This window comes from Pezoporus flaviventris, unplaced genomic scaffold (assembly GCF_033815535.1).
Source record: "Pezoporus flaviventris isolate CSIRO_AGI_PZ_B2104156 unplaced genomic scaffold, CSIRO_AGI_Pfla_v1 ptg000007l, whole genome shotgun sequence".
Lineage (NCBI taxonomy): Eukaryota > Metazoa > Chordata > Aves > Psittaciformes > Psittacidae > Pezoporus > Pezoporus flaviventris.
This window is the reverse complement of record NW_026892555.1, coordinates 12,319,321-12,343,111: the sequence shown is the minus strand read 5'-3', so window position 1 is coordinate 12,343,111 and position 23,791 is coordinate 12,319,321. Positions and strand designations below refer to the sequence as shown.

The window sequence follows — 23,791 nt, the reverse complement described above, 5'->3', positions numbered from 1 at the left end:
TTCTAGATTTAATAAACATTAATATTTACAAAGATTTCAATACTGGACACATTTACTAGTGTCTCTGCTAAGCTTGCTCACCCCAGCACTGAAAGATGCAAATTGATATGCCACACAAAACCGCACTTTCTGAGGCCCATGCTGCTCCTCCAGGAACACTGCTGTTTTAAAGAGGGCTTACACTTTTGACAAAATAAATTAAGGCATATCAATGCTGTAATTCCTTTCCAGATTCATCTTGCCCAATTTTAAGATAAAAAAAAAAATGTTTTGAGTCTGAAACTCATGTTTTGCACCTCCTGCTGCCTTTGTTGTTGCAAGAAAGATGCCAAATCCTCCCACCTCCTCTGTCCTGTGCAAAGCTGAGGTGTTGAACTTTCAAAAGCTTTGTTCTCTCTGAGGAGCTGAGAAAGGTATAGCTGAGACCTGGGTTTGCCCCATTACTAGAAGGGGGCGAGGAGTTTCTGTAACCAACGCACAAAGTTCACAAGCCAAGAAAGGCTTTGCCAAAGAGCCATTCCTGCTCCAGGAAAGGGCAAAGGCTGCAGTCAGCCCAAGTCATTTTGCAGGGAAGGTACAATTTCACGAAAGCAAAGAAACAATGACTTGGGTTGAAAAATCGCTGCTTAGGCACTTGGTCTCGGTAGTAGCTTTAAGGGGAAAAGAGAAAGAAAAAAGCGAAGTTTAAGGAAAGAGGGATGGCAGAAAAATACTTGTGAGGTCTAGAGAAAATAGCCTGTACAGTCAGGTAAAAGAGCTTGGAAGAGCAAGAACAACTACAGGAATACATATAGAGATGCAGCACGAAAAGATTTAATGCTCAAATACAAAAGAAAGAAAAGGAAAGTGAAAAAATCAAAAACATCCTTACAGGTACATAAACACAGCCATACAGTCTGATCCTCTGCCTTTGCTCTGTGCCCATCCTGGTGTAAATGGCACCACCCCGCAGCATCTCTGAACAAAAGGGACAGGGGCAGCTCACAGCAGCCACTGGGCACCAGGGAGAGGCACAGTAGGCAAGGAGAGGAGGGGAAAGCAAGGTGATTTTACTGTATCAACTGTTAAGATAAACTGACAGAGTACCACCACTCAGCTGCTGTACACCCAAAGCTCCCTGAAGGTTTTCAGGCTGCCTCCACTGTGTACTTTCTCATGGGCACTCAGCCTAACACTGTTTAGGGATATTTAAAAGGTAACCTGAAGTCCAGGAGCTCACGTAGCTCTGTTCATCTCCAGGCTTGCTGCCTTCACTGTCGGCTGTGTCTTCAACGAAAACCTCATTAAAAGTCCAGTTTCTCACTGGGGCAGTCTCTGAAAAGGGCTGACACAGTTCAATCCTCTCCCAAAGGGGAAGTTTTAGTGCATATTTCTCAAAGAACATGACAAAATAGCATGGAAGGGGACACATGAGGTGTCGCAGTCTATCTGCCCACACTGTGAGTTTGGAGAAATGCCATCTGGGCTATTGGGAGCAAGAGGTTTCCATGGCCTCCCCATTCTATTGCTTTTTAGTCATGACTATTATTAATTCAAATAAGCCCCCCAAAAAGGAGTTAGTCACTGTTTCAGACACAAAGGTTCTTATTTCTTGTACTTTCCCAGAATGGAAAGTTTCAGATAAACTGATACTGCGCTAAAATGTATCAGTTAAGGGGGAAAAAAACAACACCAAACTAGAACAAGGTATTAGTACATGAAGAAGGCTGCTGCAATTGAAACCAACGGGTTCAGAGGCTGCTCACAACACACGCTTTCCAGCTGCAGGATGGAACTACTTAGTACGTAATTGTGATTTCTCTAGTAGATTTAAGAAGTGCCAGGCCAACTTTCGGTCCTATCCATGAATCACTGTTTGCCATCCCCTCTACTGTGCTGAGCATCCTATACTGGGGGAAGAAACTATAAAAGGGATCATAAAAACTGGCCCAAGTCTAAGGGACACAGTCATGCACCATTCAGCAAATCTGACCAGAGAGCAAGCGGGACTGGAGCCAGCAAAGGGATCGATAAGTGATGCTCAGGTAGGGAAACATTTTCACCTTATTGATGAAACAACATGAAAACACACTCTTCACGTTCAGATGGGTGAACTAATTCCCTGCCTGACTGCAGAAACACCAGTATTCATGTAAGGGATGGTTCAGGCCTCACCAGAAGCTCTCCAACATGCATTAACTTACCCAGTCCAACACACTGCTGCACCTCAGTCCTCCCTTCTGTGTTAATCCAAATCAACATTTAAATATGCACAACTCCTGAGCCTCAGTTGAGTCTGTGCTTTGCTCCTGGGCACCACAAGACTTGGCTGTCCCTCTTTTCACCCACCAGAGGTAGTGGGGGTGTCTAATTCTCTGTCTCTCACTCCTCACTTCAATTGTAAAATCATTGCTTTTGCTATCAAATCAACCCAGCCTTTATTCAGGAAAGGTACTTTTAACTTCTGTAGAATTTCCCACTCCCACACACCATCCAGGAGACAGCCTGTATGAAAGATTTATATCAATCCTTTATGCAGCAACACAAAGTTATATAAAAGCTAGGATATGCAGAATACAAAGCAGGTAAGAAGCATACTTTAACTTGCAGGTGACACAGTTAACACTGAAAACTCAAGACTGGCACACACAAGTCTAGCACTTTCCAAATAAAATGAAAAAGTGTGGGGGGCTTTTTCTGAACTCTGGCACAATTTGCAACACTAAGGGAGATCCTGGCCCTGCTCCATCACTGAGTGTTTGAAGTCGGTTTCATCAGGCAAGATTTCATTAACTGTATGTTGACAATAACAAGACAAGGCTCAGCATGATGGGTGCAGATTCAACAGCTTTAAAAAGATCACAAACAGGAGCTGCCCCCAAAAGGGACCTCTAACGACTCAAGCTTCCCCTGACCTTGCTGCCACCCAGGCAGTCTACTTGGGGGACATGGAGCACCCCAATGTGCAGCATGGCCACAGGGCAACATTTGCCAGAGCTCAGGCGGAGAAGCAGGAATGAGCTGCCGAGGCCAGGATGAGGGCAGGAAAGTCCCGTTCAGCTCACGCTGCAGTTTCACAACATGTTGGCTTCAGCGACAAAACCACCTTGCTGGGTCCCTCCTACAACCTCAGCCTTCTGCCCCATGCTGGAGTCCATGGCTCCTTCTGCTGGCAAAACCGCTTTTGAATCTGCTCTGTAAACTCCATCACTGCAAACACCAGCATTAGAGATGCCATCCTTTCTGGAGCGTACCTTTACCCCATGTAATTTAAAGAAAAAAATCTGCTTCTAGCACAGCACTGCACACACTTAAATCAGTGCAACCAGAAAGAGGTGCACTGCAGCACAGCGATGAGCTTTTCTCATGCAAGTTTCTTGCCAAGTCCAACATACAACACAATTACATGCTAATATTCTCAAACACTATGTAAGGAGTTTTTTTATATTACCTGCAACAACGATACATACAACTTTCTGTTCTTCTGCTCTGAACAAACTCCTTTTCCCTCAAAACTCCAGTTCTGGAGGATCAAGTAACTGAGTGAGAATAGAGCAATGAAGAATTGTCCTCTACTTGCAAAGAGAAAGCTGGAAAAATGTTGTAAGGGAGAGACCTAACATAATTTTAATCACCTAAGAGGACCGTGAAAACAAAGTCAAATGCCTTTTTACAGCTTGATGGGATCCTAGAGTAAAATTTCACTTCCCATGACCTCTAGCTCTGCATCCTTGTTACAACACATTCTGTTAGCATATCACACAATTACACAAGAACGTCAAAAATTTAGGAGGTAAAGGGTTCTTTTCCACATTCTCTGAGTGCTAAAACAATTACATCCCCTTCATAGCCCCTCTGAAAAGAAAAAAACTAAGCCATTACTATGGTAGTTCTTGACAGCAAATTAAAGCCTACCTAGAAGTTTGGTTCCCAGATGCTGCTGTGGAGCCCAGCAAAGGTCTGAAACTGCTGAGGAAACCGATTTCTCTGGCACTTGTGGTTCAGGGATGGTATCAGCAAGGCATTTTCCCTCCTGCCCCATGGGATATGATGAACACTGTTGGGTGGTGATAGAGTCCCAGACACAATCCAGTCTCACAGCATGTTGGCTCAGTGCTCCTTCACCCCAGAGAGAAGACTACACAGGATCCCAACACACCAAGATGTCGTGATTGCATTTCTCCCCTCTGTTGTTACCTCTACACCATGAACATCCAAAACCATGACCCAAAAGTGAACACGCCAGCTAACCAGGCCTGAAAAAAACATGTTTTGCTTGGTTTTATTTGCTAAAGCCCACCCCGCAACCACAGAGTCTCTAACAGGTGAGCTAGAGGAACAAAGAATGGACTTTGGCTTAAGCACAAAGCTTCTTCAGCACTTGATTTCTAATCAGTGTTACTAGACCTTAATAATACTGCCTAGCCTGGCAGTCAGCTGCTGGGCCCACCTCTCACAGTCCATCACCACTGCTGCAAATAAAAAGACAGAACATTCGGAGGTGATGTATGCATCTCCTGTAGGCTACAGCTTATCAGCCGCCCATGTCCCAAGCCCAGCTCCGTATCATTAACTGAGGTAGAAGGATCTGCACAACTAGCAAACACAGAACTGAGACCATGCTTCCTATATGGCAGTTAGGGTGTCAAAAGCATTGGTCCTGGTGATGGAAACACTCCAGATTTTGCTACAGACAGAATCATAGAATGGTTTGGGGTGGAAAGGACCTTAAGATCATCTAGTTCCAACCCCCCTGCCATGGGCAGACACCTCACCCTAGACCATGTTGCCAAAAGCTCTGTCCAACCCGGCCTTGAACACTACCAGGGATGGAGCATTTATCATTTCTTTAGGCAACCTGTTACAGTGTCTCACCATTCTCACAGTAAAGAATTTCTTCCTAGTGCCTAATCTAAATCTACCCTCCGTCAGTGTAGAACCATTGCCACTTGTCCTGTCACTTACATGGCCTTGTAAAAAGTCCCTCTGCAGATTTCTTGTAGCCCTCCTTTAGGTACTGGAAGCTTTTCTAACGTCTTCTGGAGACTTCTCCAGGATGAGATAGTCCAACTCTCTCAGCCTGTCTTCATAAAATAGGTGCTCCAAAAAAAGAGGTGCTGCAAGCTACACCAGGCTCAGGGAAAACTGTGAATAGCTCTTGGGCCCTGCGAAGTAACTTAAGTTGTACACAGTTTACTCAGGACGCGTAAAAATACCGAGCACTTGAATAGTATCCGTGTAAGGCATCATACAAATGAAAACATGTAAAGATGTCAACTTCAGCTCTCTTCCTAAGTTCATGAGGGCACACCTTCCAAAGTAACAAATAATGGCAGATGTTATTATTGGCTTTTGTCATTTCTAACTTGTTCCCACAAGACATATTCCCACTGAACGCTTGAAGACTTAAGCTGCCAGAAGAAACGACCATCAGGGTCTTAGCTGGGCACCACTTGTGTCTCTGCACCACCCAGGGCTCCAGGGCAGTGCAGCAGCTGTGAGCCTCTAACCAGAGAAGAAAACCTCTGCAGAGCAACCTGGGCAGTGTTGTGACTCAGCTGAAATACCTTATTGCTGATGTTAAGCTTTGGTTCAGACAGATTCAAACTGTTTAACTGCCTGCTTAATAGTTAGCTCTGCAGCAGCATTTGAACAGAGGAGGCACTTGTCTCCCTCTTCCTGACAGACAAGCCACAAACAGCCGGTCATGCTGGGTCAGAACCCATTTTGCCCATTCCCTCAGAAAGAAGAGGGATGTTTGTGCTGGGGACACAAAGGCTGATCTGTTCCAAACTGGCCACAGTCCTCCTGACGGATTCCCATTGCTGGCCTGACACAGGCTGGCGTCAAAGGGGGAAGGGTAGAAAAGAAAGTCCCATTTCCCCAAAGCCTGTTCCTAGCAAATGTCGTTATTTCAAAATGTTACACCTTGAGAATACTCATAGGAAGCACTCATGAAAATCTCAGCTGTGTAAATTACAGTTTAATTTGTACATTCAACGCTGTGCTCTTTAAAAAGAAGTTTTTTCCAGCAGAAAAGCTGTGATCTACAAAGCAGTTCTCTCTTTGGCAGTCACTACCACTTGCTTGTTTTGGTGCAGCGTAGGTCGGGAGGGAGGAATGATAATAAAAACATGAGCGCTTTTTTCTCCTCACCTTGAACGGTGACAGGCTCAACAGCAAGCAGCTTTATATAGTGCAGTCAGCACCCACAAGAGAGGAAAAACAACATCATGGGTCTTTGTCTTGCAAAGCTTTACTCAAACTTAGCTTCAATGAAATCAATTAAGACATGTTACTCATGCAAAGCTATCCTCATCTATGCAGTTACAGGATCAGAGCACAGGCAATACGCAAACCTCCAGCCTGTACACGCAAGGCAGAGGACTGGATAAGGGCATTCTGCCTGACCTTGCTGGCTGCCCACCCCACTTCAGCCTGCAAAGCGGAAGATCTGTTTTCATATGTTTGTATTTTCATATATTGTTATTCTACAATATTTGTTTAAAGGCTGAAGACACAGTGTGATCTACTTCTGTTTTGAAAGCACTTCCAGGGAGTACCTGTGCACAGGAGCCGTGGATCCAGCCACATGGATCCTCCCAGCGCAAAGTAGCCGTGAGGAAGGCTGGTCTGAGCAGGCCTCCCATTGCCCTCCATCACCTCCCACGCTAAGCAGGAACATGGCAGGAGGTGGTTCTCCAGCCTTCTTGGTTACTGTGGCTCGTACACAGCACCCTTCAGAAGGACTATTTGAAGGACTCAGGATGCACTACAGGGTCCATCAGCCAGAACTGAGCCCCAGAGGAGCTGATGACAGGGGCACCACAGCTGAAATATCTGTTGAATCAGACTCACATCATTTTTATTCCCAGCATTTATCAAGGAAATAATGTTCAGAAAACATGGAGTTATCATTGCAGAGCTGTGTCTCACTTGAGTTTTCTCAATCAGTTATTATACTGGGTACTCTTCACGTAATACTGTAAGTGCTTTCTTTGCAACACTCTCCCAAAGCTATGATTACAGGTTTAAAATTAGGGGTTAGTTTTAACTCACTATATGTCCTAATGATGCCTATATTTAAAAGGAAAAAAAAAAAAAACAAACCAACAAGGTAATTGGGTTGCATTCCAGGCCGGAAGGCCCCAGGGCTCCTGAGCTAACCCAGCTTCTCCCAAGACCTCAGACACCAAATACAGCAGACTTACAGTTTATGCACTGTCTTGTGATGATACCAATTCTGTCACTCTTCAATCATTCTTAAACTGCAGTTGCAAATTTACACTGCTTTAGAGATAAAGAAAACCATTAGGGTTGGCTGTTAGCCAGGTGATAAAGCCTACCCAGACACAGCACTCATCCCTAACAGGGATCTGCTAGCATTCACATACACAAAGCACCCAGCCAGGATAAAGTCAGCAAGCTAACGTTTTGATTATGCAATTACTTGTTCAGCTACAACTGCAGGTTTTCCTGCATAATCAGGATGATAAACATCAAACTTCTTCTAATGCCGCCCCACATCCTAAATGATGCAGTCAGAAGCCAGAAAAGAGGCAACCGATACCCGGAAAAACAAGGTTGGGAGAGAGGGAGAAGAGTGTTGCATTGTCAGGTCAGGCTCGAAGGACTCTTCAAACCCAGAATATGTCCGATGACTGTCACAGTCTGGCATTATACACAGCAATGGCACCAAGGAAGTAGCGAACTCATATTTCTCCTGCAGAACCATCTATGCATTGACAGTACAACAGAGAGCGTAGGAGGGCACCTACAAACCTCCTGTTCAGACGGGAAGGAGGTCACATTTCTGCTGGGTGCAGCTTGTTAGAGGAAACTACAGACCAGTCTTCACCTGAAATTTCACTTTTGTTGTCTCCAAAGACAATGACTGCTTCTGCTCCGGTTAAACATTATTTTTAGTGCGTCTCTGCTGTTGCAGATCAGAGCTTTTCTCTGAACAAGAAAGAAAAATCTGAAACGCCCTTTGGAAAGCTGTTGATACAGCATCTGTCAGCCTGGAATTTAAGAGAAATGTGGAGGTTTGCAGAAGCAACATTTTGATGCTTTTCTAATTTGAGACAAGGACCCCACAGCTTAGGCACAGATCTGACTGCGCTGAATTACTCAACCTTTATGATTAGCCCTGAACAGTAGATTAAGAAATAACAACTGTTTAATCAATTATTACTGTGCAAAATGACTGAAATCAGAGACTGAACTGCTGCCACATCTATTTTACAATGCTATTGCTCATTATTCTTCACAGGAGCAAGAAGGGAGGAAGGAAAAGCCAAAAGGGTTGCAGAGGGGCAGTATGGAGTCAGGTTTGCTAAGCACAGTAAAGCAGCTTCTTAACATAGAGCATCAACTGAAAAGCTTGCAAGCAGGTCTTTTCAGGCATGCAGGAAGCCAGCAAAGTGAGTCACCCAGTAAGGACTAAAGATTTGTCCATATTATTTTAAAGGAGAATGAATGCCCATATCAGGGACAGGATAAAGCTGCATAAGCATCATTGTTTCCCCATCAGTGATTTATGTCATTATAGCTTGCTAAAAAACATCCTAATCCCACTGAAGTCAATGGGAAAATTCATGCCAACCTGAAGAGGAGGTGGCTTTCGCTCTCCCAAATTCTGGTCTGCATTCACTCCCCTTTTCTGGCACTCTATCAGACAGGAGGCTGTCCCCACCAGCCCAGGCATCATCTGGTCACCACCGGAGGGTCAGCCGGACACAGACAGTGTATAGAGAACACAGACCCCGAGAAAAACCAAATCTGCAGGTGCAGCCTCCCGTGAAGCACTCCAGCAAACAAATCAGCACAGAGACTCCTTCCATGCAGATATAATCAAGACTTTATTTATTTCCATTTTCACAGAACAATTAACTTAATCGACATAGCACTGACAACAAACAAATTCTGTCTTGGATAAGAGCAAATGCAGGTACAACACACACACAAGTTCTACGCTTACACTATATGTGTGTACCCACTTGTACCTTGTGCCCATGTAATACTGCTGATAGACATTTATAGTGGTACCCACATCAGGGCTAGGTTAGAATTAAACAGCTACATTAAAAAGCATTCTTAAACCAACATCAGCCAACATAATAGTAAACAAAATGCAAGCAAACAAACAAAGAAACAAAAGAATGCATCGTATATTCCCCCACAGAAATAATTTCCCACTCTTTATGGTTTCATGAGATGGGAAATTTAGATTAGATATAAGGAAGAAGTTCTTTACTGTGAGGGTGGTAAGGCACTGGAATAGGCTGGCCAAATAAGTGGTAAATGCTCCATCCCTGGCAGTGTTCAGGGCCAGGTTGGACAGAGCCTTGGGTGACATGGTTTAGTGTGAGGCATCCCTGCCCATGGCAGAGGGGTTGGAACTAGATGATCTTTAAGTCCTTTCCAACCCAAACCATCCTACGATCCTATGAGCACTTCTTGATTCTTTCGTATACATACAGTGGTACACAAAGTCTTTAATAAGGCAAAAGCTAAAAAGGTAGTGGGCCAATTTAATTTACAGCTGCGTTGAGGAGATAGTAAAATCACACCTAGAAGAGCTATTTCAGGCCAGTTTTAGAGACTTGAGAAGTTTCTTCCTCGTTTCCATCTGTATTCAAGGCTTCTACTCTGACTTTCATACGAACAAGGAAGCATACCCCAGAACTGTGACTAACTGAAAAGATCAAATGTAAATGTCTTACAGGAATTCATGCAATATATCACTTGTGACTTCTCCACTGGAAGCGTACCTGTCTTGGCTCATACCAAATATACATCCTTATCCACATCATACAATGTGTGTATTGATAGAAAAGTAACAGAACAAAGTGATTAAAGAGAACAGCACGTCTAAAGTTTCCAGAGAACAGAATGAACACCTGCACTTAAAGAAATGAACTACATATTTTAACAAAATGGGAAAAAACTACTGCATTGAGTTTTCTGGCCATGAAAATTTCCGGTTGATAAATGTGACATGATTGCAAAGATTTTCCACAAGGAGAAGGTACTTTGGGTAATTCCCCGCTACTCCACATAGAAAATTCTACTTAGAAAAGTTTCTGAATGCAAGTTCAAATCAGCCTTTAGAAAGCAAACTGCTTTGTTTTTAAACATAAAATGCCACTTCAAATTAAAACATCATAAAGATTCCCACAGAAACTTGCATTTTCAAGTCAACCCTTCTTTTCCTTCCTCAGAAAGCAAAAGGTGTTTGTTTCTCGATAGTTTGTTAAGAGAGTAAACCTTGAAACCTTTCTAAGGTCTAAATACTATTTATGCACATAGACAGAAAGCTCTGGCAGTACTTGAATGAAAACTCAAGCATTAAATACTAACATTTCAAGGTATGCCTAGCAGAAAAGTTCAATATATATATAAAGCAAGATCAACACTGAATGGCCCTAGCATAGCACCGGCAAAGCCCAGAATCAATTTCAGTTTATTTTTATTGAATGAAATTTATAATAAGCCCAGACTGACTGTTTATTTCCTCAAGGCTTCACAGACAAAGAGCTGCTCTTTTGATAGTCTGTCCCACATGTTTATTAAAATAGATATAACACAGTGAAAGGAAAACATAAAACTGACAGAGGATCATTTTTAGTTTCAGGGGTATTTTATCCGCCGCCTCTTAGAACTTCAATTTATGAGTTCCTTAATGGAACCTTTCAGGGTTGATTTTAATGTGTTAAGTGGAAATTCCACTAGTTTGTTACTGCAATGTTTTCTTTATGATCTGCTCTCATACATCACTTGGGTCTGGCTTATTTATACAGACAGCCGTTCACTGAATGCACTGGGAACCTCTTAAAATTAGTTCATTTCACTTACATCCTTCCTGAATTTAAACACTGGTTTCTTTTATCACCTTTTTGGCTGGACACTTCTCCAGCATTCCACAAACATGAAGAAGGCTGGAGTTACTACAAAGTTTTTTCATCTTTTCTTTTAAGGCAGTGTCGTGGTTTAAACCCAGTCAGGTAACTCGTTCACTCCTCACTCCCCCCCTTCTTGCCCTCCCCCTACTCCTGGAGGGATGGGGAGGAGAATCGAAAAGAATGCAACTCCCACGGGTTGAGATAAGAACAGTTTAGTAACTAAGGTATAACAAAAATCGCTACTGCTACCACCAGTAATAACAATGATAAAGGAAATAACAAGGGAAGAGAATACGACATCTCGCCACCAGCCGACCGATAACTCGCCCCCCCAGCCCGATCAAGCTCTGACCGATACCTCCTCCAACCCCGCAGTCTACCCAGCCTTTCCGGGTAACTGCCCTCAGTTTATGTACTGGCCACGACGTGCTGTGGTATGGAATACCTCTTTGGCTAGCTTGGGTCAGGTGTCCTGTCTCTGCTTCCTCCCACCTTCCCCTCCTCCCTGGCAGAGCATGAGGCTCACAAAGTTCTTGGCCAAACCAAAACATCACTGTTATCAGCTCTGGTCCCGAGCTGAAAGTCAAAACACTGCACTGCACCAGCTACCAAGAAGGAGAAAAATGACTGCTACTGCTGAACCCAGGACAGGCAGGAATACAGATTTCCTCCCCAGGACTAGAAGAGACTCATGCCTACAGTCATCCCAGCATCAGCCTGCAACCCAACTACCTCTGCAAGAAGAGGGCAGCAAAAGCCAAGACAGCAACAATGGCTTCAGGTAGATTAGCTGTGGCATCTGTAGCACCCTGGGGTTTGTCCACAGGTTTTTAAGTGTTGCTTTTGTCTTTCCCCAACAGCGTGCTCAGGATTTCCTCAGTTTGAAAGAATTTGAGCTATGTTAACCCTCTGAGCAGTCATTTACCTGAGCTTCTAAGATTTAGATGAGTTTAATGTAGGCAAAGCACAGTAATAACACCCGGAGCTCTTCCCAAGGAGCCTGCCGTCATCCAAGTCACTCCAGCTTGAAGCTTCCTCCCCTTCTCTTGCAGTAAGCACATCTTCCTGACTTTGTGAGGGCTCACAACCACATCCCCTGCCCTGGAACAGGCTTCCAACGGGTGCAATACGTAAAGCCTCTCCATGCAGTGTTGAGCCCAGCCCACTGCGCTACCTTCAAAGCAGAGAGACCCGATGGGTAACAAAGGCATCAACTCAGCCTCTCCATACACGGCAAAGACCTAGCAACCTAAAGTTAGTACAACCACACTGGCCTCAAGAACATTTGAAGGTCAAGCCCCAAACAAGGGACAGCTGTTGATGGGGCTGTTCATTACAGAAGTATGCGTATAAATATATCTTATGGTGTGTGTCTTGGTGCCTAGGTATGTATTTATATGGTAGGTAATCCTACAGGAATCCTTCTGGTTCTCTGGAGACACCCCTCCATCCCAGCCACACATCACTGGTGGAGGAGGCTGGCTAAGAGAAGAGTCTGCCACTGCATTAGACAGGACAAAAAAGTCAAAAGGGGCAGACAGTTACCAAGGGTAATATGTCCTTTGGGAAACAATAGTAATTTGGAAGCGTTTTTTTCTGTTCCCAGTATCCCCAACAAAAAACACCACAAAGAATCCCATGAAACAAAAAAGCCCTCAACAAAATGAATAAAAAAAAAACAAATAAAAAAACAAAACTTAAGCAGTGAGTACTGAATGCAAATCCTGCTTGCTTCATTCCTGCAAAATACTCTTGAATATCCAGTAATTAAATCCCTTCTTTGGCTTCACATCAGTAAGAGAAGGATCCCGCTGGCTCCTGCCCGGCAAGAGTGAATCTGCCTGCTATGAGGGAAATCACGTCTGGCACTGCTGTCCTGCCAGTCCCACTACTGACTGTCCTTCAAGGCTGTTTCATAGTGACTAAAGCCCAAACTCTGAGATAAACAGATAAACTCTCACTCTCTGAGTTAAAGCTATTAGCTTAAAGCAGCCTCAATAAGCTACATGCTGTATAACATTAAACCTCTCCAGCATCTTCACCTTCACACAGCTGCCTCTTTCTCCCCTTACAGAATCAGAGCCAATGGCAGTTAAAACACACATGCCAGCACAGTAATCATCCTGGAAACATCTATATCGAAATAACTCAGACAAGAGTGGGGACACATTATTTCCATGGTATAGCTTTCAATACTCTCTCATAACTACTTGATTATGTTAAAAGCCAAAATAGATATTGCACCAGCAAAATATGTCTACGGCAAATGAAACATAAAGCTTAACTAATGGCCCTATTTCCCTGAAAGGGCACATGAGGCTGATAAATAGTCCCATTAGGTCATGGTATCTGTTAAAGCAAATCAGTTAAGTCGTGCCTCCTTTGCCAGAAGAGGATTTATATTCTGATGCTGTGCTTTTCTAAAGTAAAAAAGTTTTTAAATTTTATTTTTATGTTACAATATGCCTCTGACTTTCAAATACTTGGGAAAAGGATCCTGTTTCTCAAATACTTACACCATATCAAGATTTACCATTTTTTAGCATGCTATTAAAGTGAACAGAAGCTATTCACACAGATGCACACTCACAAGTTACTGACCTATGTTCTGAAGCAAACTCGTTGCTCAAATACACATCATCTTTAGATGGAGAGATCCCAGAGCAGTGAGGAATAAACAGCCACAGCCTTAGCTTTGATGACTTAGAGCTGTGCCAACAAGCATGACTTCCAACAGTTCAGCAAAAAGCTGCACAACACTTTCAGGAGGAGTGTGCTTTATGTTAATCATTTCTAATCAGAGACAGTTTCTCCACCATCTACAGTTCTGGCTCATTCCCTTACAATTAAGAATTCCATTTTACCCAATAGCTACAATTCAGATGCACTGCTTTGGCAGTGACCTACTCTGTTGTGCCCTTAGTATATGCACAGCAAAAGTTGTAACCAGTTCAGTAGTTCAAGTTCTAGGCAGACAAAATTAAAGCCAGACTGTAACAGAAGTGTACAGTAGCAGCAGGAAGAAATTCAAGTCTGCCAAAGAGTTATGCAGAAATTAAGTCCCATAATTTAATTTACATGAAGGAACAAACTGAACCCAACAGCAAGGCTGTATCTCGTGGTAAAGCAATCTGAAGGACTAGTCACAGTTGATTAAACCTTTGGTAAGCAAGGTTGTTAACTTATGTTGTGGAGAAAAGTATGTTTTGATAGCTAAGTGGACGATGGACAAACCAATTTTGTCTTTTTCCAACTGCTCCTGCAAGCAGAGCTCGGTCAATGAATTTTGTGTCTGAGTTCATTACTCAGTGTTGCTGGATACCATAGTTTTAATGAACCCTCTCTCTTACAGAAGTGCAAGACCCAGAAGGGAAGGCCATTAGCCATTTTCTAAAGCATGAGGACCAAGCCTCACAGAGCTGCTTTCTTGGTCCTGCAACATAGCAGCTGACAGATGTTCATTTAAGAGCATAAAAGAGGCTCACCTTCCAATGTGTAGCATGAGTGACAAGTAGCACTCCACACTTCCTACATACCTTGTAGTTTCTCACAAAACCTCTATTCCAAATCAGCCATGCCTCACCTCAAACATCTTCAAACTCCCTCCTCAAGGCATGTACCAAATGCTGCTACCCTGATGTTCCTTCCCATCTCTACAATGAGCTGTGTGCCCCTGCCAAAACAGACTGTTTATTCCCACCAGAGTCCCAGGCCTTTCCCAGCCTGCTACAACTGTACCATTCTCTCCATGATTGCTCTAAGTACAGATGTCTTGGCAAAGACCATTAGCATAGACACAGCTTATACCAAGAGCAGTATTTTTCTCTGGTCAACATAGTTTAAGGTTTGGAGAGGTGACTCAGCTGGGCACAGTGAAGCTCCCTTCCCACCAGCTACAGCTTCTGTAGGAAGCTCAGAAGCATTTACCTACACCTACCTTGTCAAGCAAAACTGTGTTATACAGGCTAGTCACAAACCCTATAAGAGATAGGGTTAAAAGACTTTTTGCATGTTCTAGAAACACCAGTACCATCTCTTCTTCACCAATCACTTTACTGGGATGCTTGAAGAATTTTTTTCGGATGGAAAGCCAGTCTCCCGTGCAGCACTGGGACAGGTTTGTTCCCATTATATTTTGCTCATTTACACATGCTATTGCTCTCTTGAACTACTGTTTCCTCCAATTTCCCTTCTAGTGAAGTAGCAGTACAAATTCTAACAAGTAGCCATGGCAACATAATCGTGCAGAATAAAGTACAAAATAATCCTATGATCAGAAATCTGAATTAGAAAAATGGAATGGAAATTATGTGTTCTTAAAGCCTGGAAGCAGAGTGACCAGCAGAGCAGATTACAAATAGATACACACTCCAAAACTTATGAACTCTGAATGCACACAAACAGATGCTATACTTCTAAGTCAAATTTACAGACAAATTACTACTAGGAGAAGCTCCACACTATGTGGTATGCAAACATATTACGAAAGTGAAAAAAGTAAAAATTGTTCTCAACCTATACTTGAAACTATCAACTACTGGGATCAGCACTTGTATTGGGCTGTCCCAAATATAAATGCCAGTTTCAATCACAGAGACTCTGCATCAGCTCCCTTGAAGCAGGCAAAACACAAACCCAGCATGTGACAGGGATGGGGAAAGGCCAGTGCCACTGGCAATCAAATGTGGGAAAATGCCTTTACTGGATGGTGGGACCAGCCTTCAGTGAAAAGGCACCTACCACAGTAACACAATATACAAACACTGTTTCATTAACTATGGCAAAAGCCTTCAGCTTCCAATTTTACTCTAATTGTTTAAAGAGTCTTCAAAGAGTTACACCAAGTTTTCAATTTAATTTTCCACACAGGAATTACTGCTGGGTTTTTAAAACCATGCTTTTTTTCCCCCCTAATGATACTTAACATGTCAACTCCGTACGTGCAATTGAATCCCAGATGCCTAGACATATTTAATCTTCTAAGCACTCTCAAGGAGCTGGTACTAAGTCCCTTCTATACGGCTTAGTATAGGACTTCCAAGGTAGGTTGGTTGAGGGGGCATGCTGCACTTGGTCTAGATAAATCTAGGAATTTGTTGGCCACAACGGCTTTATTTTCTTTACAGTAACTGAGAAAGAGGACTTGTACAAGATTTACTGCAAAGAAGATGTACTGATTCTTATCTGTGAAAGGTGATACAGGCTGTCTGGACTGCTAAATTAGCCTGTAATCTAATCTAATCAATGAAGGACACATCAAGTGCTCCCACTCAAGCTTCCCCATCAGCCACAGGCAGCTGAAACAATCAAAACTGAGATTCTGAGGGACTGCTTAGACCTGGTATTCTTGAGGATAAGATTACCTGCTCCTTTCCCTTTCAATTTCAAGCTGATGTGTGCCAAGGGCAGCTACACAGGCTATGAAATGTGGTATAACCTTTAAGTACAAAGCATTTTCCTAACTGCATATTTGCTGGCACTGAAGAAAAGGCAAACTGTTTTCTCCGTATACTTACTGTGAGTGTAAAGAATAACTGCATACAATTTGCAATCACTGAGATTTACAGCCCTGAATGTAGTAAGTAGTTATGCCACACAGGCACTTATTAAGTGCTCTGTGCCTCATTTTTCCCCTATACTTGCAAGGGACACGCTTCCTTGGATAAATATTATATTTTGTTAACCCCCACAAATCTCCCATTGTCTCTGCTTTACTGAAAGAAACATGAAAACATAGATAAGATAGGAAAATACAGCCAACGAGTAGCCTATTTTACACTACTTCAACATGTAATTCACACAGGCAGAACTGCTTTGCTTCACTTAAAGAAAATATAAAAAGGGGAGGAAGGGAGAGAATCCTTACAATTCTTACAGAAGTATTGTTTGGAAAATAATACACGTTACTATGGTACAGACTGCACCATGCTTATTCTTACATTGCTTTAAAGCTGTGGATTACTCTCAAGAAGGCTACAGAAGATGACTATGTCTACTGTCTATATGCTAAAGTTCACTGTGTTGGGGGCTGCCTCTCTGTGGGAGATGTCTGCAATCCCAGAGAGGCTGCAAGAGCCAATTCTCAAAGGAGCTGTGACCCCTACCTTGCAATTGCGTTAGCTTACCAGGGAATCACCCAAAATCAATGAAAAACTCTATCAATACTAAGATGCTCCTTTTCCCTATACAGACCTTCCATCACCATCATCAGAAGAAGCTTGTTCACACACATCGAACAAGTTAGGAACTGATGCGACTGAAAAAATACATCCTGCAGCCGGGCAGCAAAAACACACTGATGTGGGTTTGTTTCTACACATCCAAATGCAGCATCATGCAGAGAGGTCCTGCCTGACATTAGCACAGGCTACTTCAATTTTTCATTTTTTCACTGAAAACATAGAGATTGCACAACCAGCTCAGTTACAGAGCATGCCAAGGGGCTACTTTCATCTAGTATGCTTTGATAAAAACAAACACCTTTTGTGTCTTGAGAGGCACTTGAATGTAATGTGCTTCACACAGCACAAAGGGGCTGCTTGATTTTCCAAAGTGCTTATTTAACAAGACCCAATTTGACAGAACCTCAGGGAAATGATATGTACAAACAATAGCTGTCATGATAATTTTAGCTGCCTTCCATGCCTGCAAATATGCACTGTACAAGGAGGCTGTCCCATCTCTCGTGTAAGGAAATCCTTTGCACTTCTGAACACTGGTGAGAAGCTCCATCCTGACATACTGAACACCTGAGGAGTCATCCCAAGCTGACAAACCCAACAGCAAGACTTCCTCTGCCCCTGCTCACTGGCAGCTTTGCTCCCCTGCACCCATACCCAAGCCGTGACAGAAAGCCCACAGGAAATTAAACCATGCAGGCAGAAGAGGTCCATCCTGCCGATGAGGACAAAGAAGGATTTTCTAGAGCTCAAGTCCTTCCTCACCATCACCATCCCCTCCTCTTGAACCTTCTGCTTTGCAGCTCTTCCTGTGACAGTGTCGCCTGTTGCCTTATATCCGTTCCATTTATCAAATCCTACCTGATTTCAAGGCACCCTGGCCAACCCCACAGATCAGACTTGTAAGAAGGAACTGATTTCTACTTTAGCTTAGTAGCAGAACTACAAAGTCCTACAGAAGTGAGGTCTGCAACAGACTGATACCCTTTATGAAAATGAGAGGACAGAACAAGCCAGCACAGATATTAAATTCATTAGAGGAGGACCTCTCTCATGGGTCTTACAGCTGTGGCCCCCCACACCAGCACAGCAACTGCAGCTATGCCACCCCTGACCCTTCAGTAAGTAATCCCTACTTGGACCAGCTCAGAGATAGCAACTAATGCAGCAAAAATGGCAAGTGCCAAAATAAAACATTGCCCCATCCCTTCCCCTCTTTGCAGACCTTCCTCGCCCCATCACCAGCCCCAGTGCCAGCCCTGCAGCCCACACACAGTGCAGAGGGATGGGGAGGGATTTTCTGTTCCCTTCCTCCTTGCACAGGAATGCAGGAGAGACTACAGTGTAGTGCTGAGCTGGTAAATGGCTCATTTCACTGAGCAAGCAATTTTAGGAAGGACACTATATACCAGACAGGCTCTAGCACTCTGGAGGGTGTATTGAACCATACTGATCACATCTTCACTGCCGATAACCTCTAGGAAATACTCAACCATAAAACCCTTTCCAGGAATGCACAATGCACTGCGCAATACCCAGAGCCCTGCTGCATTGTGAAGTGTGACCCTCATGCTTCTCACCTTGCCATACTTCCGCAAATTCAGCTTTCCTGGTCTGGAAGTCACCAGCAAGTCTCAGAGTCTCCCTGAAACTATAAATGGTACTTTCTGATCCTGGAAACACACGCTGGCATTGCTCTGTTAATTGGAGAAAGATATTAGAGAGTATCTGTGCAGGGGTCTTGCCCTGCCCCATCATGGACTGCTTTGTGCAGTAACTAACTCTCTAAGAAGTCAGGAAACAGCAAATTCCTATTGTCTGGAAGGAAAGGAAAATCAAGGCTCTCCCTCCTATGCATTAAAGGGAAAAAAAAAAAAACTATTGGATTTTCCTTCCTTTAGTAATAAATTGTCCACTTTAGACTGTGCTACTGAAGAAAGAGCTTCAAAGTGGGAGACTGAATTGCAGAGAACCGTTTTAAACTGCCTGTTTACACAGGCCATTCCCATGGAGAGGTTCCCTCTGAAGGGAGTAAAGCCTCCTGGGGCAGCGCTGCAGTCGGCTCTAGTCTTGGTTACTCTGCTGAAATAGCAAGAGAAAGGCAGGACAAAACACTGAATTCAGTGTCAGAGTATTTTAACTCTACACAGGGATGACCAGTGAAACATGCTCTCCATTTACAGATTACAAATTCAATCACAGAAACAACCGCTGAGGCACATCAGCCTTCACGGAGCAAAGAAATGCAAGAAAATAGCTGTGACAATGAGCGGAGTGAAGAGAAGGAGGGTGCCAAGAATCCACACTGAAACAGCTTCATCTTCACTCCTACCAGGAAGAAAACTGAAGGCTTTTTCAGACTCGTACAAGCAGCAGAGCGTTCAGGTGCTGCTACTGCAGGCACCACAGAGGGAGGGAGACTGTTGCAAGCACTATATACATTACTCATGAGATCACACCAAAGGTCAGATATTGCTTGGCCTGCACCCCAGGGAGCACTAAAGCTGTGCAAACAAGCCAGTGACAGTATTCAGATCAACAGCTGCAGTTCAGACCTCAAAGAGAAGTTCACATTAAGACTTCACAGGTATCTCTATAAGCAATTCAGCTGCAGTGAGGGAGGATGAGACACACGTTGCTCCCAGAGGAGAGATGTAATTGCCCGTGGCTTCCAAAATCCTCACAGGACAGCACTCTTTCAGAGTTTTCACTACCACATGGACACCACCAAACAGCTCCTCAGCACACACTGCTGCAGCTGACATTTTCCCACCTTCCCACCTCTTCAAACTTTTCCCATAACTTTATGCCCTAATTGGCTGCTCAGGGCTGATCCTCAGCGGCATCTCCTAAGCAGCAGCACCTCCTCTGCTCTTTGGAATAAGCACCAAAAAGACACACGTGAAAACACGTTCAGTACCAAAGAGGCCACAGGCACAGCGAGGTGGGAGGAAGGCGATGGCCCTGGGGAAGCGGTGCAGCAGCATGCCTCAAATGCCACTGACCTCCGGTTAAACGAACTAGTGGGCAAATATGTAATCACTTTATCGAACACGCGCCAAGGGCGTTGCTGAAGCTGCTCATTCTCTCAGGTGGAGCACGTAAATTAGTGCTTCTGAGGAGACAAGAATTAAACACCTGCGAATGCCTCTTGCTGTGCTGCAGAACCCAGCTCTGCTTCTACTGGCTCCCTCTTCAACATCCGTCCCGTCCTGGAGGGACACCCTCCTCCCTCCACGCCAACGTTTGCTCTCTACTCCAGGCTCAGTTTCTAAGGCTACTTCTTACAAAAGTGTTTCAGTTACCGTTGAGAAAGGAAGTGAAAGCCACTGCTTTGCAGGGATGGTTAATGTATCAGTGAGGTGCTGCCAGCTTCAACCAGAGCTCTTTGCCCCCATCATCCCTATCGGGGGTGGGATTGTGGAAAGGGGAAGAAGGAATTGGAGGGAGGAAAGGCAGTGTCGCGCGTTTCCAGATGCCCAGGGAAAAGTCCCCAAGCCTCTCCCTTTCAGCCCGGAGGGGGTTCCATTACTCCTTTAACCCTTCCTCTGCCGGTACCCAGCTCCCCCCGCCTTTCTTGGGCTGAAGAGCTGCGAAAACACACAGACGGCAGCTCCCGAGGACCCTTCAGCCCAGAAGGGGTCTGCGAGGCTCCTGCGGGAACCCTCAACGCGGGAGCCGACCCGGGGGCTGCGGGTCTCCGCGGCTGATGTGAGGACAGAAACTTAACACCCAGCTTCCCGGCAGCCCGACCGGCACTTCCCGAGGGGCCACAGCATCCGCGCACGTCGGGGCTCCCAGCGCGGCTCGGAGCAGCGGGATATGAACTCTCCCCGCTGGAAAGGCGCCCGGGGAGCGGTACGAGGGGAGCGGTACAAGAGGAGCGGAGACACCGCTTCACCCCGCCGCTCGGCTCCACCGCCCCTCGGGCAGCCGAGCTGACATGCCCCATAGCTTCCCATCCCGGGCTGCCCCTGTTCCCCGTTCCCTACCTTCCAGCAGCACCTCCTTGCCGGCCCGCTTGAGAGCCTGCACCGCCTCGTCGTGGGTGGCGTCCCGCAGGTCGGTGCCGTTGACGGCCAGGATGGCATCACCCACATAGAGCGCCTGGGTCTGGTCGGCCGCCAGCCCCTTGAAAATCTTGCTGATGAGGATGGGCATCTTATTCTCCTTGCCCCCCTTGATGCTGATGCCCAGCCCGCCCAGCTCCTGCTTTAGCACCTTCACGCACCGCTTCTTGTTGGAGACGGCCTCGGGCACCTGCTCGGGGGGGTCGGTGAAGGCGGTGCGCACCGCCGCCGCCCCGCCACCGCCCTCGGCCCCGCGGCACGCCGCCCCATCGCCTCCCAGGCCGTTGTGTGCCGCGCCGTCGGGGCGCTCCTCGCCGCTCAGCACCAGCGCCTCTCCGCACAAGTTGGCCAGCACTTTGTGCCAACGGTCCCGCACCAAAACTTCCAGCCAGCCGCTGCGCTGCGCCCGGCCGCCGCCCGCCGCCGCTACCGCCATCTTAGGAGCATGCTTGAAGCGCCGAGTGACGGCACCCCCGACACGGCACGGCGGCACCGGACTTCAGCCGGGGGGCGGCGAGCTCCCGGCGCGGCGGGGTGGGGCGAGGAGCCGCGGCCGCCCCTCCGGGGCCGCGCCGGGGCGGGCGTACCTGGAGGCACCGCCCGCTAGTGCCGCGCCTGGTGCGGGTGTGTGTGCGGTGCGTGAGTGTGCCCGTGTCTGTGCGCGTCCGCGGGTGTCCCCTCTCCCACGGACACCTCTTGGGGACACGTTCTGGCGGAGCCGCAGCTCCCTCCGAGCCGGGGCTGTGATGGCATTTCCCGCTTCATCGGGGAGGTGAAGGAGACGGGCGGCAGAGTAAACGAAAGCTCAAACTTCGCTTTTCCCTTTAGTTTCTTATAAAGTGGATTCAAACTAATAGTTGGCACAAAGGTCGCTAGATTTCTTCTGAGTGGAAGTCGATTCCAAGTTGTTTCACAGCTTTGGAGGGTGGAGGTGGTGAGTGAGTGCCAGGGAGAGTTCTGCGCATTTTGAAACTGGTTTCTTTGCCCTTTCATTGCAAATTTTTCAGTCCATTGCCCGTTTTTCAGCTTTTTCTATGCTCACTTTCTTTTAGGAAGAAATTTAGTGCCTGATGAGGGGCTCAAGGCTCCAACTCAGGCACCAGAGAAGGCAAAAAGGCTCACACTGTTGGTTTTGACAGCAATGTGGCACTATGGACACCAAGCACCTCCTGGCATGCCTTTGTTCTTCTCTTTAAAGAGCAGCCCTGGCTCCTTCCCAAGCCAGGCTGAAAACTCCAGTGTTTCTGGACCATTCGGTATGGAGTAACAGCTTGGGGAGGATGGGGTGGCCACTGAAGTTATAGACCCATTCGTGTTGGCCACTTGAGTCATGCAGGTCCCACCTGAAGCGATGCCATTCGTTTCTGACACCAGGTTTTGCTCCCAGGTACACACAAGTGCCCCAGGTTAACATGGGCTGGGCAATTTGGGACTCACCTCCTCAGTGTTGATGGGACCTACATATAGCGGCATTGTCACTGGACAAACTTGCCTTGGTTTAGTGGGGTCTCTGAGACCATGGCCTTTCCTGGGCTACACAGAACACACGCCCTTCCCTCTGGAAGACAGCAGTCAGATGCCTCAACCCTCCCTTGTCTGCAGCCTCACCCAGGCTCCTCCCCAGTAGGAATGCACTCCCTGCATCTAGGGAGAGCGGGAACCCCCAGGAGATGGGTTATTCAAGGATAAGGGGTGGGTTGGGTGTTTATTAATGCGAGGTGAAAAGCTGTAATTAAGTTTTCAGGACTGCGAATCTGGAGTGAAAAGAAGCATGTCCCGCTAAACCTGAACAAGGCACCTAAACCCTAGACAGGAGGAGGCTGTAACACACCCTTTTCTCCAACATTTCTCACTAGCTAATTTTGGTAGCTCATATACAACACCTTGGGTGTTTGGATTGGTGTTTTTATTAAAACCCAATCCCAGGTGACAGGCATAGTGAATGAGTGTTTGGTTGCAGCAGCTTCAGGTAGTGAGAGCAGGATGGGGAGGAAAGAGCAGGCATGCAAAATGCCGGCTGTTGGAGCACTCACATTCCTGTGTATCTCCCAGCCCAAGTGACCAGGCTGAGTCATAAAATCAAGCATCTTTCTTTCCTGAGGGATCAGCTCTTACCAATTATTTCATTATTTTTTTTTCTTCATGAATTAGTAAAGGATCAGTGCTGCTGCTGCTGATGGAAATGTGTCTCTAAGTACTTTGAAAAACTCATTTCAGAGAATTTACAAGTAAAAAGTATTCAGATAGTTTCTGTCCTGTTGTGAAAAGGTAATAGAGAAAGGAAAGGAAATGTTTAACGCCTCACACTTCTCCTTGAGCACTCTGTCAGCTCGGCTGTGTTTGCTGAGTGTGTCTGGTTCTCCGGTGGAGTTCCCATGGAGCTGCCTTGTGTAGACAATTGCGCCGCATGTATCCGAGAGCTGTGCGTGTTTCAGCTATTTTCCTTTCCCATTCCAGCAGTGGTAAATAATAAAGTTTCCCAGGGTCAGCATCTGACAGATTGGTCCCTGGTATAAAAAAGTCTTTATAGCTGTCTTCATTCCCTCCTCCTGCCCACCTTGGAGCTATAGGAAAACAGAGGTGATGTTTTAATCTTGAAAATAGAAGTAAAAAGAAGGTAGTCTGAAGGATGCTAAGGCACAGACCCAGGGCAAACGGT

General features: G+C 45.6%; 1 protein-coding gene across 1 annotated transcript in view; it reads right to left on the bottom strand.

Annotated features, from left to right (window-relative positions):
- Nucleotides 1-21,659, bottom strand: part of SNTB1 (syntrophin beta 1) — a 114,430-nt gene extending 92,771 nt beyond the window's left edge. The window contains exon 1 of the mRNA XM_061447795.1: nt 21,055-21,659. Coding sequence (XP_061303779.1) covers nt 21,055-21,568 — 514 coding nt within the window. The 5' untranslated portion in view covers nt 21,569-21,659. The remainder of the gene's footprint in view (nt 1-21,054) is intronic.
- Nucleotides 21,660-23,791: the final 2,132 nt, after the last annotated feature.